The sequence below is a fragment of the Neopsephotus bourkii genome, unplaced genomic scaffold (assembly GCF_033783945.1).
Source record: "Neopsephotus bourkii isolate Nb327-2 ecotype Australia unplaced genomic scaffold, CSIRO-AGI_Nbou_v1 NB_1189, whole genome shotgun sequence".
NCBI classification, from domain to species: Eukaryota; Metazoa; Chordata; class Aves; order Psittaciformes; family Psittacidae; genus Neopsephotus; species Neopsephotus bourkii.
The window spans coordinates 306684-320079 of NW_026901674.1; the positions used below are offsets into that span (position 1 = coordinate 306684).

Consider the following 13396-nt stretch of genomic DNA (forward strand, 5'->3'; position numbering starts at 1 on the left):
TGAAAAAATATAAGGTAATTGGGAGATAAAGTTATTGGGTTCTCCCAAAATGCAATTAAAGAGATATTATTCGTGTTGTGAACAGCACACCTCTAATCTTAAACTATGCCAGAAGCTCCATTTGTGTATTTTTTTGCTCTCCATTTGAAGGAAAATTCCAGCTTGGGTTAATAATATAGTGGCAGTACTTCACAATGCTCTCCAACGTACAGAAGTAGTTATTAAACTGTCAACAGCACTAAAAGATGATATTTTGATGGCAATGGATAGGAACCCCATCTTCCTGCTCATCCTACTCAACGTTTCTGTAGCTTTCAAGCACAGTCAACCATAATTTGTCACTGAGTTGCATACGTGACATGGGCTGAATAAGTAGTCTGAGCTACAACTCTGTCAATCAATTTTTCAGGCAACACTCACATAGCATCTAACAGACAGCTATTCCCTTTTCCTCCTCTGTACCTCTTGCAGTCGCTCCTGTTTACCGTCTACCTGGAGACCTCTAGGGAAGTTGCAGGACATGCCAGCTTCATTACTGAAGCTGTTCTGCTGATACCAACCTGTATAATCCCCTTCCACAGCTGCAGCCAGAGATATCATTATATATACAGAATGAAGAGCAAATTTGGTCTCAGTAGGATCTGTGGGGAAATGCTTGCAAGGATGGAGTTGGCCGGTATCCGTCTGCTGATCTTCTCACTTTCTGCCTAACCTTTCCTTTAATGTTGCATGTACCCTAAAGAACACTGTGAACATTTAGTGCAGGTGAAGAAATTGTGTGATTTCAGGTGAAAATATATTTTTGGTCATTGCCAGAAGGCTGCCATAGGAGGAGGGTTCTTCAGGAGTGGTCTCTACAATCACCACCTTGAAGCCCTAGCCTACCACACCTGCTATGTGGAAAAAACAACAAACTCTAGTTTGGGTCAAAATCAAGCAGGTTATCACAAACTCATCTGTCCTGGCTGCAGTTTAAAGCTGGTGAGTCATTCAATCATTCATTAAAAGTCATTCAATCCTATCTACCTCAAATGCTGAATGACTGTGCTTTTCTCAGTCTAAAACAGTCTGGAATGAGAATATTAGAGGCATAAATCAGTTTTATGTGTAACTTCTCAGACAAAACCAGGTTATTTCATATCTTTGTGCTCCAAATTGTTTTTCCTTCTTGTGTTAGCTGGCATGATGAGAAAATGGTGGGAAGACAAGTGCATCCACCTGGAGAGCTCTGGGAAGGCTCAGCAGTAAGCGTTATGAAGTCTGCCATGAAATGTTCATCAGCCTGATTTGCATTACAAAGTAATGGTTCTCTGGATAAAATCTGAAATTAAGGATCACCAAAATCACTATATGCGAGTGATGGGAAATACCGGTGAACCACATAAACGCAATACAGTGCTAAAAGGATTTAAAGGAGCTTCTCTACATTTAAAGTCTTTAAAACTGCTCTGAGGCTAGTAACTTTTTGTTATTTGTATGGCAAAGGCATATCATCTAGAAAGGTAGCTGAGAAAGGTAGAGATCACTGGTTTACTCAGTAGATGCTTGTAGTAAGTAATCACCTCCTCCATTAGAAAAATGTACTTCTAGCCAAGGTATTTTCTCCTTGTAAAGCCCTTTGTGCACTGTAGTCAAGTTAACTCTCTATATCCTTTTTGACATCAAACCAGCTTGAAGCTAGCTTTTAAGACCTTTTTCCTTAATGAGTTCAAATAATTTCTGCAGCAATTTTCTACATTCTCTTGTTTGCCAGGGTCTTATTTAGGATGTGGGTGCCAAAACTAACACAAGATTCCAGTGCTGCTTTAGCGGTATTGGGTACAATGAGTAAAATCTGTGCTTATACGTCCCAATAACACATTATACAAACGCATAGGTAATTGAATAATAAAATCTCCTTCATTGTGTTCAATTATACTTTTGTGGTCAATTCATCAGAATTATGATTATTTTACTGATATTCTTTTCAGTTATTGTAGATTTCTAGATAATAACACTGTGCTACTGCCAGTTATTTAAATAACTTCAAATAGATGTATCACACTGAAAAATACCACCTTCAAACCCTTCTTTGACAAATAACGCTGCATTGGATGGCTCTGTAACAGCACTATGAATTTGCTGGGTTTCATTGTAGGTTTTTTTGTATGTTTTGTATTTAGAAGAGGAACATTTTGGAAGGCAAGTGTTAGCTATTTAACAGTCCAAGAGGTCCTTACAGAAATACGCACAAGACCACCTGTGAGTAGCGCACTTGGAGATTTCCTCTTAACTTTGCTCAAGAAGCACTCAAAGAGCCCAGCTCCACCGTTTAAGTCAAGAAAATGAAACATTCATGTGCTGTAGCTAGGTATTGCTGTAGCCACACAACCCGTGCCTGACAAAGGTTGAGGATGCACAACTGAATTTATATGCTGGCTGTAAAACCTGCGGTTAAGGGACACACATTCTAACCAATCAGACTAAATAAGTCAGCAGGCCCAGGTTTTATCATCACAGATAACCCTCATTAATCCAGCAAGTTTATTCCTGAAGACAAAGGACAAAATGAATCGCTTCATTGGCGTTGCCTGAGCAGCATGCTAATGCGGGGAGGTGGAAGGCATGAATTATTCATGCCCTTGCAGCCTGAGCAGGCAGATCCTGGCTTTTCCTGTTACCATTGCAACAAGTGGCAGCTGGCCCAGCCGTGCTCAGGCCATTCCGCATCCCAGGAGAGCACGGAAATGCCTTCTGGAGAGAGAAAACCTCCGTGCCCCCGCTGCGCCCAAAGCAGCCGGGTGGATTTTCAGGTTAAGCCTTATGCAAAATGGACCCGGGAAGCACAATCTTTTGTAACTCGGATGTTCTTGACCATAAACTACTCCTCCTGGAAGAAAACGGGTTGCTTTGGTGAGTTTGTGCAACTTTTGACGTGTTCTGAACCTGCTGCAAGCTCTTTTCAGTTTACAGTAATTCTAATGTGCAGTCTTTTACCAGGCTTGCTAAAAATAGGCTGCTTTCTTTTTGCTTTTAAAATTGACTTAAAGAAGCTTAAAAAGGCATGCAATATCTTTATTTTTAATGTTAGAAATATATAAATAGTGTCTACAGAATTGACACTAAAGTTACGATCAACCCTCCTTAAATTGTTTTAAGTTTTCAAATCCCTTCTGCCCACTGCTAAGCCAAAATACATTTATGATTCAAGTCTGTTTTCCTGCAATCAAAACTGGGACTAATGTAATTCAGTTTCTGACTGGAGAACTTGAAAGTGCGTGTGTCATGTTTCATGAGGAATGTTGGTTCCTTGTAAGTGTAATTTGTGGAGTTGCTCTTTATTCAGGTATTTGTGATTGGGTGGGGAACAGGAACTGAGTCCTGCATAACATCCTTACCATGTATTAACTATTCTGTTATAACAAAAAGTGTTGAAAAGCATTAGTAACTTATCCAGTTTTTCTGAGGATAGGAAGGAGATGTATTCTGTATGTGAAGCACACGGCAGTGATGAACTAAGGCTAGACGTCCTGCTTCTGTATAATGTGAAAAGCATCAACATGTTTTGCCTTTATTCATTATACATTGTAGCTACCTGTACCATTTGTTTCAGTTGCTTGTCTCTGTTATTTTCCAGTAGTGATGCTATCAGCATTGCCTGAGAACTCTCAGGTATTTGGCACAGTTAAAAATTGATATAAACAATCAGCTCCCCAGAGCAGAGGCCATGGAGAGGAGAGTGAATAGGAAATGAATCCTGAATAAGTTTTGATTGTGGATAACAAGCTCTCCCCCTTTTTGTTTGTTTTGTTTTAATTACACAGTCCGGATTCTGCTGCTTCGACTTTGGTTTCTTTGTTTTGATCATAAAAGCGTTTTATTTGAAATCCAAAAGACAACCAGATTTTGAAGGGATAAAAGTACAGCACAACGATATCTAGTACTAGCAGTAATTAAATGCCCTATGTTTGAAGACAGGACACAGGTAAAAATAGGGATATGTAAATAACAGGAGATATGCAAACAACGGATGTAATCCTGCACTCCTTAATCATGGGAGTAATCCTTATTCAGGTAAGTAATCCCAGTGGTTTCAATAGACTCGCATCAGTAGGTGCTACAGCATAAGGCCCATATTTTTCAAGGAGATAACAGTGTCTGTCTTGCCTGGGCTATTTTTTGTAATGTGATTTTAGCAACACAGTTTTTAGTGATGTGTTTGAATGCATTAGTGATAATATTAAATTAGACTTTACCAAATGTCTATTCTGCTTCGAAAAGTGTAAAAGAGGAAAATGGAATGATGCATTAGAAGCGTACAAACCCCACATATTTTACTAGAGATGTGTTTTGCAGTAGTAGAGCTCTGCTCATCCTGTTGCCTGTGTTTGTAGACTGCTTTTTGGTATATGATGTATATAAACTTTCCTCCTTTTAGGATAGGATGCCACTAGAGCAAAAAATCTCTCTGACACCTTATGTCACACAAAGTATATTTGGGTCTCCATAAAAGTGATGTTGATAAATATTGTTAATATCTCTGATTTAAATACATGGGTTTGGTGGTAATGTCCTGTGAATGTTTCTTATTGCTGCTATGGTCTCTGATCTTGCCAAATAATGCCTGCAGTTCTGCCTTGGGAATAACAGATGTATATAAACGTTGTGGCTGTGTTACCTTCCTCATCAGCCCAGCTTGGTGCTTCTGAGCTTTCCCCTCCAAGACCATACAGTGCTGCCCTGTAATCTAGGATGGGGCTTGAGAGCAGCACCTGTGTGCCCTTCTCCAGGCACTGCATCTGTTAATGAAGGAAAACTAATTACTTAAAAGCTTTTGGTGTGATGGGCTTGATAAATAGTCATGATGGTGTTCTGCAAGCCATCAGCCTGTGTTTGTGCTGGATGCCAGCAGTGGTGTATGAGTGTTACCCTACAACCACTGCAGTCATTGCTGTGGTAAGATGGTTATTCTATGGAAATATTGTCTTACGCACCCTGAAAGGGACAAAATAGAAGTAAAGTAAATAATGCCCTAGATGAAGGTTCCAGGGGGTATAGGGAGCTTACACTTAGGTGAAGTTGGTATTAAATACCTGCTGGCTTCTTATTGGTTCCATTGAGATACTGAGAATGAATCAATTGTTCTTAGTCAGCTTCATTACATGGTGAAGATTGTTGTATTTTGTATTTGGAAATAACCTATACTATACTATCTATTTGCACAGAGATATCCTATAGAAGCTCTTTAATACCGAGGTTACATGGCTCTTGAGGAAGCTAGAGTGCTGGGGGCAATAAAATGACTGAGGCTGGAAGGGCAGACTGGCAATTGCTGCCATGGGAGGGATTGAGGTGGTCTTTTGGCAGCGGTATGTCTTTTTGCTTACTCCATGCATATTTCCAGCATGAGTATTCAGTCTCCTCCAGATAAGTCCTTTTCTCCCCTGCCCATGGGGTCAGTTCCTAGTCCTTGATGAACCCCAAAAGCATTGGTTGCACATTAACTTGAACTCTATAACCTCAGTTTTGAGGGTGTTTTTTCTTACATTTGTTCTCCTTTGTTGAATTACACAAGATAAAACACATGCAGCTCTGTTTCTTTGAAGATCTCCTCCTGGCAGTGGGCAGAGGTCAGGTGTTTGGTTTAATTCTTACTACCTTATGTGACATTTAGAGATGGCTTTTCATGTAAATTTATTGAGAAGTCTTTAAAACTTGGCCAAAACCAGAGCTTTAGAATGGTTCAGCTCATTTTGTACTAAAAACTGTGTGTGGTGGTTTGGAGCAGTCTGCATTTCTCTTTGTGCATACAAAGCGCATACAGTAAGAGGTGTTTTCTGTAATCACTGCCATGTCGTTCTCATGTCTCTCTATATTAGAGGATGCCCATGTTTCCTCATTTCCCACCCAAGGCAGGGGGATGCACAGTCTCAACTATTGCCCCAGGTTAGAAGCTCAGTGAAAGTCAAGGTATGGGTGTACATGCTGTGAGCAATGGCAAGAGCAGATTCTGTATGGTTTGGCAGCTTTCCCTCCTTTATGTGAGGTGTATTTTGCTGCTCTTTGGAGTTGGTGACATAAAGGCAGTGCATTGTGGCTGCTCTGCCTGACTGTGGGCATTGCTGCAGATGACAAACTGCTGCATTAATGTGGAAGTGCAGGGAGGTTTCCTATTCAAGGCTTTCACTGCAAAGCTTGTGTAAACAGTGGTTATGCGAGGCTGAGATATTTGAAACGATACCAACCTGCAGTTCTAACCCCAAGTAGTATCATAGAATCACAGGGTGGTTTGGGTTGGAAGGGACCTTAAAGCTCATCCAGCTCGAACCCCTGCAACGGGCAGAGACCCCTTCCACTGGAGCAGCTTGCTCCAAGCCCGTGTCCAACCTGGCCTTGAGCACTGCCAGGGATGGGGCAGCCACAGCTTCTCTGGGCACCCTGTGCCAGCGCCTCAGCATCCTCATAGTAAACAATTTCTTCCTTGTATCTAATCTAAATCTACCCTTTTTCAGTTTAAAATCATTCCTTTGAAACAAATAAACCCATTCTTCTTATAGAAAATATAAAGCAAGTTTTAAAGTTCAGGTACAGGAAGCATTCTCACCCCTGTTTTGTCTAGGAGCCAGGGGCAGATCAAGCAGAAAGACTGGAAAAGCCAGTGTGCAGCCCTCACAGTGCACTGCTTGGGAAAGCTCCAGGAGGGTGGCCTTGGCAAAGCTGAGCACTGCCTGAATGTCAGGCACTGACTCCAGTGGTCCCCCAGGTCAGAGCCACATAGCAAACCTCAGCTAATGCAGCATGGTGTGGTTACTGTCTATGGAGGACTACATAATCTTTTGAGGTCCCTTACAACCCTTGGCATTCTGTGATTCTGTGGAGCAGAAGACGTTGTCCCATGGTCCAACATGTCCTTGTGACGGGACTTGCAACATTTGCTCTGTTTGGGATGCTGGCGACGGTACTGACACATGAGTGACCGGGTAAGAGTCTCCAGCTAAAGGGAACCACAAGACATTGTGGATGGTTTAGTTTGGTCTTTACCCTTTGCAAAAGACTAAACTAAAATAACTACATTAATTATATGCTTATTAGCATCACCTCTCCTACAAAAGGCTGAGTGAGCTGGGCTGGGTCAGCCTGGAGAAGAGGAGGCTCCTGAAGGGGAGACCTTAGAGCAGCTCCAGTGCCTAAAGGGGCTGCAGGAAACCTGGAGAGGGGCTTGGGACAAGGGCCTGTAGGGCCAGGCCAAGGGGAATGGCTTGAACCTGCCCGAGGGGAGACTGAGCTGAGCTCTTAGGCAGAAGCTCTTCCCTGTGAGGGTGCTGAGGCGCTGGCACAGGGTGCCCAGAGAAGCTGTGGCTGCCCCATCCCTGGCAGTATTCAAGGCCAGGTTGGACACAGGGGCTTGGAGCAAGCTGCTCCAGTGGAAGGGGTCCCTGCCTGTAGCAGGGGTTGGAGCTGGATGTGATTTAAGATCCTTTCCAGCCCAAGCCATTATAGGATTCTATGTTTCCAAGTGGAAAAGGTGAGCTGCTATGAGTATACGTATGAAGTATGACAACGGTACTGATAAAAGTGCAGTACGGATAAGCTTAAAGTAATAATTTTTTGCTTGTTCTCCATTACTTCCACTGCTGTAAATCCTGTTCTGTGTCTGAGAACAGCCTGGCCTGAAGGAACAGCAGTTCTCACCCTCTCTGTAGTCTAGCCGACCCCAAGCTGATGTTGCCATGGCAGGTTTCACAAGTGTTGTTCCCTCATGCATCGTTGCTCTTGTTTCTGTATCTCTCCAGTAGGCAGAGGTGAGCAAAGCCACACTCAATCCTATGTGTGTGGTCCCAGGCGCAAACCTGCCTCAGATTTCCATCAGTGATGTGCAACATGCATTAATCATGTGCCTGTGATGGTGCAACACATCAGTCACACACCTAAAAATCCACCAGGAGCAACTGGAAACATTCAGTATAAGCCATGCAGAACAAACTGCATATGTTGGCCATATGGTGATGACTACTGTTTTGAACATGCATAATCTTTCATTCGCTCCCTGCAAAGTACACCCAGCTCTCACTTAGTGTTGCCTTCTAGCTGTTGGTGGTGTGTTACCACTAATAATTAGGGTCCTGAATAAGGCTGTAACACAAACGACTAAAAATAACTATTTTACCTTTATATAGAACTTTCCTGATGATTAAAGATCATCAGTGCAGGCTTCATAACGGACAGAGCACATAATGCTGCAGAACATACGATAAGCATTGACTAACTTAGCTGTTGACAGTTATTGTGGCCTTCTTTTGGAAGATAAAGAATTGGGTCAAGAGAATATAGATAGTTTCCTTTGTATCTGTAATATAGCCCAGGAAAAACATGGAAAAATTAAGTGGTTTTGGAAGCAGAAGATCGTAGAATCATAGAATCAGTTAGGTTGGAAAAGAGCTTCAAGATCACCAAGTCAAACCTTTACCCCAGCACTATTAAATCATCTCATTAAGGGCCTTATGATGATGGAGTAGAAGGTAACTAGCTGCAGCCTTCATAGGTGGTATGGACAACTCTGGGACTGTGTTTCCAATCTGTCTGTTTGAATTTCATTGCTTTCAGTTATTTTTATACTTATCTGGACTCCTAGGGTCTCTTAGAGTTGCATGCATGTGAGAGCTGAGAGGTCGAGTACAGAACCAGGCAGGTTGGAGAGATATCCTGCATGACTTGGTTCAGAAGTCCCTGTCGGGAAGCAAGGGCAATTCAGAACCTTTCAAGGCCCCAACAGAGCTAGTGAAGGCTGTTTTGGAAATTAATTAACTATTTATTTAATTATGTCAATAACATCAGGTTTTAGCAGGCAAAGTCTTACAGAAAGAGGGCTCTATTTGCCTTTGTAGGCAGCTTTTGCTAACAGATCACCTTTAGGCTACATTAAACCAAAACCAAGGTTTAATCAACTACTGTGCAGCTGGCTAAAATGTCATTCAACCATCTTTATGCTCATATGACTGAGTGGATGAAAATGAGACATCCATTAAGTTGAAGGCAGGCACTCACCCTCATTAATAACATTGTGCAGCACTGCAAAAGCAGGGCAGTCTGCAGTCAGGTTCTGTGCTAACCCACAGATAACAGCACAAAACTTCCCAGCGCACTTTTAAAAAGGAATTGAAGCAAAGCGATTTCATTCTCACTTTCTACATCTAGAATTGGATGGGGGTAATACAATGTGCATTGTCGCACTGAGTATGATATACCATAGAGTGCAATGTGAAGGTATCTCTCATAGAATCCTTTTCCTATAGAATAAAATAGATGGAGATACAGAATTTAATGGCAGAAGAGAAAAGCTGTGTCCCAGAATGGACATAGATTGAGGGTTGCTATGGTTTCTTTTATAATAGTCTTCCAGCCACAGCAATGACTCTTGCATATACCACTGTATGTGGGTGTGTAGAAACGTACCACACATACAGCACCAGCCCACGTGTAAGGACCAAGCACACCAGTGAACGTTCAGCTCTTGGTGGGTGCTGAACATCACTTCAGCCGTTCCCTGTCCTCTCATGAAGTTAAGTTGTCATAGTGCAAACTGGGAACTGCCCTGTGTTAACATCCTTTGCTTGGTGAAAAAGTGTTCACATACGTAAATCACCCAAGCTCTTCCTGTTGTATCCTCCTCATTTTGTCATCTCATGATTCTGCCTCTCTCAATACTGAATTTTTTTAGGGCAAATGCTGCTTTCTTTGGGTTCTTTCTATTTTTTCCTTCCTTTGCCTGCATATTGCCTTGAACAGCTCATGACCTAGTTCTGTCTTTTAATTGCTGCTGCAATATGAATTTTAATTCCAGCTGGAGTCCAGATGCATTGAGGATATGCAGCACACACCAGGGCCAGGGCCATTGATCTTACAGGCCAGCGCTTCCCAGCCCTTAACCTTTCTGAAAAAACTCTTAAACCATCACCATGCATTTCACTGTCGTCTGGTGATGGGAAATAGAGATAATAACTGTTAATCTAAATGCTAATGTGTATTTGTCTCTCACAGCTTAGTTTGTTTTACTGTTCTTTAAGCTTTGGCTAAAAATATTAATGGAGATGTATGTGAGCCTTGTGCCTGCATCCTCCAGTGCCCGAGTGAACTTGGCCATGGGTGCTGGCAAATTTTCTGCTTATAGAACGTTGTAGTTTTTCTCATTTTCATGTCCATTTTATGAATATTGGTGACAGAAGATGAGTGAGTCAACAAAAACTGTAGGTACCGTGCACTGGGTGGAGATTAGGACTTGATGAACAAGGTATTAGCCTTAGCATATCCCTAAAGAGTACACTTTTTGGAGCAATGTGAGCTTTGTTCACAAGAAAAATCTTTGTTTACTTCTCTGCACTTTAGAATAAATACTGGCTAATACATATATACATTGGCTACAAGAAACCTGGAGAGGGGCTTGGGACAAGGGCCTGTAGGGACAGGCCAAGGGGAATGGCTTGAACCTGCCTGAGGGGAGACTGAGCTGAGCTCTTAGGCAGAAGCTCTTCCCTGTGAGGGTGCTGAGGCGCTGGCACAGGGTGCCCAGAGAAGCTGTGGCTGCCCCATCCCTGGCAGTGCTCAAGGCCAGGTTGGACACAGGGGCTTGGAGCAAGCTGCTCCAGTGGAAGGGGTCCCTGCCCGTGGCAGGGGTTGGGGCTGGAGGAGCTTTAAGGTCCCTTCCAACACAAACCCATTCCAGGGTTCTGTGATTACATATTTACTGCTCTTTGAGCATCTCACTGATTTCCACTATCAGTTGACATTCAGGTGTTTCGCTTAGCTAAGAGTTCCCTCTTTTGCTCCACAGGAATGTGTATCTGAGGCAAGTTATCAGTATGCTTTCTAATGACTGCTGCCGAAAGAGCTTTATTTTAATCATTCTATGATTGCAATTTGTGAGACACTGGATTCCTTTGGGAGGGGAAAAAAGGCATATTAAAAAATTTAAGCTGTTTTAGGTTAGTTTAGATCTTCATGCTGCAACACTAGTTTTCAATCAGAATAGAAGTTTGATTGTTCATATTAAGGAGACTGCAAGATGGGTTTACACATAAGCATGTCTTATCCAAAACAGATTCATGCAAGGCATGTGTGAGCAGAGTTTTTGTTTGCATTATACCAGTTGATGTAGAAAGAAGAGAAGGATCTGGTAATACTCTGGAGAGCCACAGGAGGAGCAGAAGCTGAGGACACAGCCTCACACAAGCACTGGAAATGTGTCTGGAAGCAGAAACCAAAGGAAGAACAACACATGGGCTCATTTCAGTTGAGTGCTTGTAAAAATGCTGGTAAAAGCTGGAGTTGGGAGCAAAGCAGCTGGCTGGGCTGTGGCTCCACTGACTCTTCCGTCAGCATCATTGGGAAGGTGCATGGAGGAGGATCCTTGTCTTCATCATGACAGTATCCTCTTTGCTGAGAACTACTTGCCAGATCCTGGCCCTTGGTAGTCACTCTGCTAAGCAAAGATATATGAGCACAGCTGTATTAATTTGCTATGACAGTAATAGATTACAGGTAAGATGTACATTGCAACTTGTTCTCACAATAGACATAACAGTGCTGCTTTATATTACTGATATTTGATGTATAATGCAACTATATCTAAGTACTAAACTAAAATGCATTTTCTGACAAAGGTACAGTCAGCAGGAGGGAAAATCACCTTGGAGAAATGCATCATAGCAGGATGACTAAACCCAATCAGATAGCACAGTCTGAGAAACAGGAATTCAGTGCATTAATCCTAAAGACCACCAAAAATCTGTGGAGCTCAGATTTCAGAACACAAACCAGCGATTCAGCTGCAGAATAAATCTCTTTAGAAGGAAACTGTCATGATATCACTTGCAAACATTTTAGAACTGCAAATTAATCTAAAGGTTATGAGTAGGATAGCAGAAAGTCATTTCTGTGTTCAAAGAAGTGCTTTTATGCTTGGGGAAAAGACCTGTTCCTTACCCAAAAACCTGAAGTCTTTGCCTTAAGTGCAAAATTCAGCCATGGCGCAGGGGATCATCTGTAACACAACCATGTTTATATCATTTCCTTGATACCCACGTTCACAGTGTGAGATCCTTAAAGAAGGTTTCATCTTCTTTTTGCATCCTGCGTGGAGGCAGGAGACCAAGTTTCTTGGCCAGCACATCTGCATTGGTCTCTCAACTTATCTTTGTGTGCTTGATGGCGATTTCTAAGCTGCAGTGCTGCCCAGACCCAAACCCTCCTCCCTCAGCAGCATGCAGAGCCTTCCTCCTGCAGCTCAGCTATTAGCAACTGCTTTCATGTGCTTCTCCTGTGGGAAGTGTGGGCTGACTTGGTTATAGTATATGGGAGGAGGATGCTGGAAGGCTAGCCAAACACCACTGCAGGTCTCTTTTCTCTTGCAGATGGAAAGATAAAAGGGTTTGTAAATGGGTCTCTGAGCCCTCTTCTGTAAAACCTTTTCTTCCTTGAGGCTCATGGGGGGCTGTGAGAAGGGCCCCCTCTCTCACAGCTTCTGCTGCTTTCACCATTGAGGCTGGCATAGGGTGCAATGGGACAAGGCCATAGCTCCTGCAGTGACTGCCTGGGGCAAGCTGGTGACTCCAAAACTGAATAGTTAACTGCAAACCTTTCCTTGAGCAATGGGACTGCACAAGGAATGCTTGCAGGAAGCATCCAAGGAAAGGGGGCTCAATGCATGGATAGGGTTGTGCAGAGTCCAAGGGCAGCTCCTTGCAGGAGCTCACCCAACCTGGGGAGCAAATGGTTTAGAAAGAGCCAGGGAGGAGGAACCTGATGAGGAACTCAGTAAGCTGCAAGGAAATGTGTGCTGGAAAATGAAGTCCTGCTCCAGGTCTGTGAGAGGCAGCAAAGGGAAGAGTGAGCAAAGGGCTTTTCCTCCCCTGGTGGGATTGCTTTTGCAGCCCTTCCAAGCTGATAGATAATCATGGCAGGTTACTGCGTAATGACTTGGTCTTTACCATCTATGCTCATTTCCAGTCTGGGTCTTCAGTGAGCTGCTCTGCTTCTTACCTTCCCCATTACTACTTTTGATGTTTTTAATCTCCCCCTTCCTGCTCCTCAGGTAGCGACTGAGTTTTAGCTTGAATCCAAACCAGCAATCATATTTCCAGAGACAATTCATTTCTTTAATTTGTTGTTGTTCTGGTGCCTGACGCTTCCTGCTCATGCAGAGCTCTCCCTGGACTCAGGCATCTCTCTGCAGTACGTGGACCTGCAGCACAGTTTATTCTAATCGGGGCTCCCAGAATCTGGTAACGCTTCAGGCCAATTTCCACAGTAAATCCAACTGCATTCAGCAAAACCATGTGCAGCCAGTGATCAGGCGTAATTGCCAACAATTTCACACCCACAGAATCCTTGCTTGACTCTTAACATTCCTGGAGCCCCATCT

At 43.0% G+C, this 13396-nt stretch overlaps 1 protein-coding gene across 3 annotated transcripts in view; it reads left to right on the forward strand.

The window, feature by feature from the left end:
* Positions 1-13396, forward strand: part of CUNH10orf90 (chromosome unknown C10orf90 homolog) — an 88213-nt gene that overhangs the window by 12801 nt on the left and 62016 nt on the right. Inside the window, exon 1 of one of the 3 annotated variants that reach the window (XM_061364087.1) lies at positions 2543-2892. The exons of 1 other annotated variant lie outside the window; for it this stretch is intronic. In XM_061364087.1, the coding sequence (XP_061220071.1) occupies positions 2580-2892 (313 nt within the window). In that variant the 5' untranslated portion in view covers positions 2543-2579. Of the gene's footprint in view, positions 1-2542; positions 2893-10023; positions 10123-13396 lie in introns of those variants that run through there. One more of the 3 variants, XM_061364088.1, reaches the window with a different exon arrangement.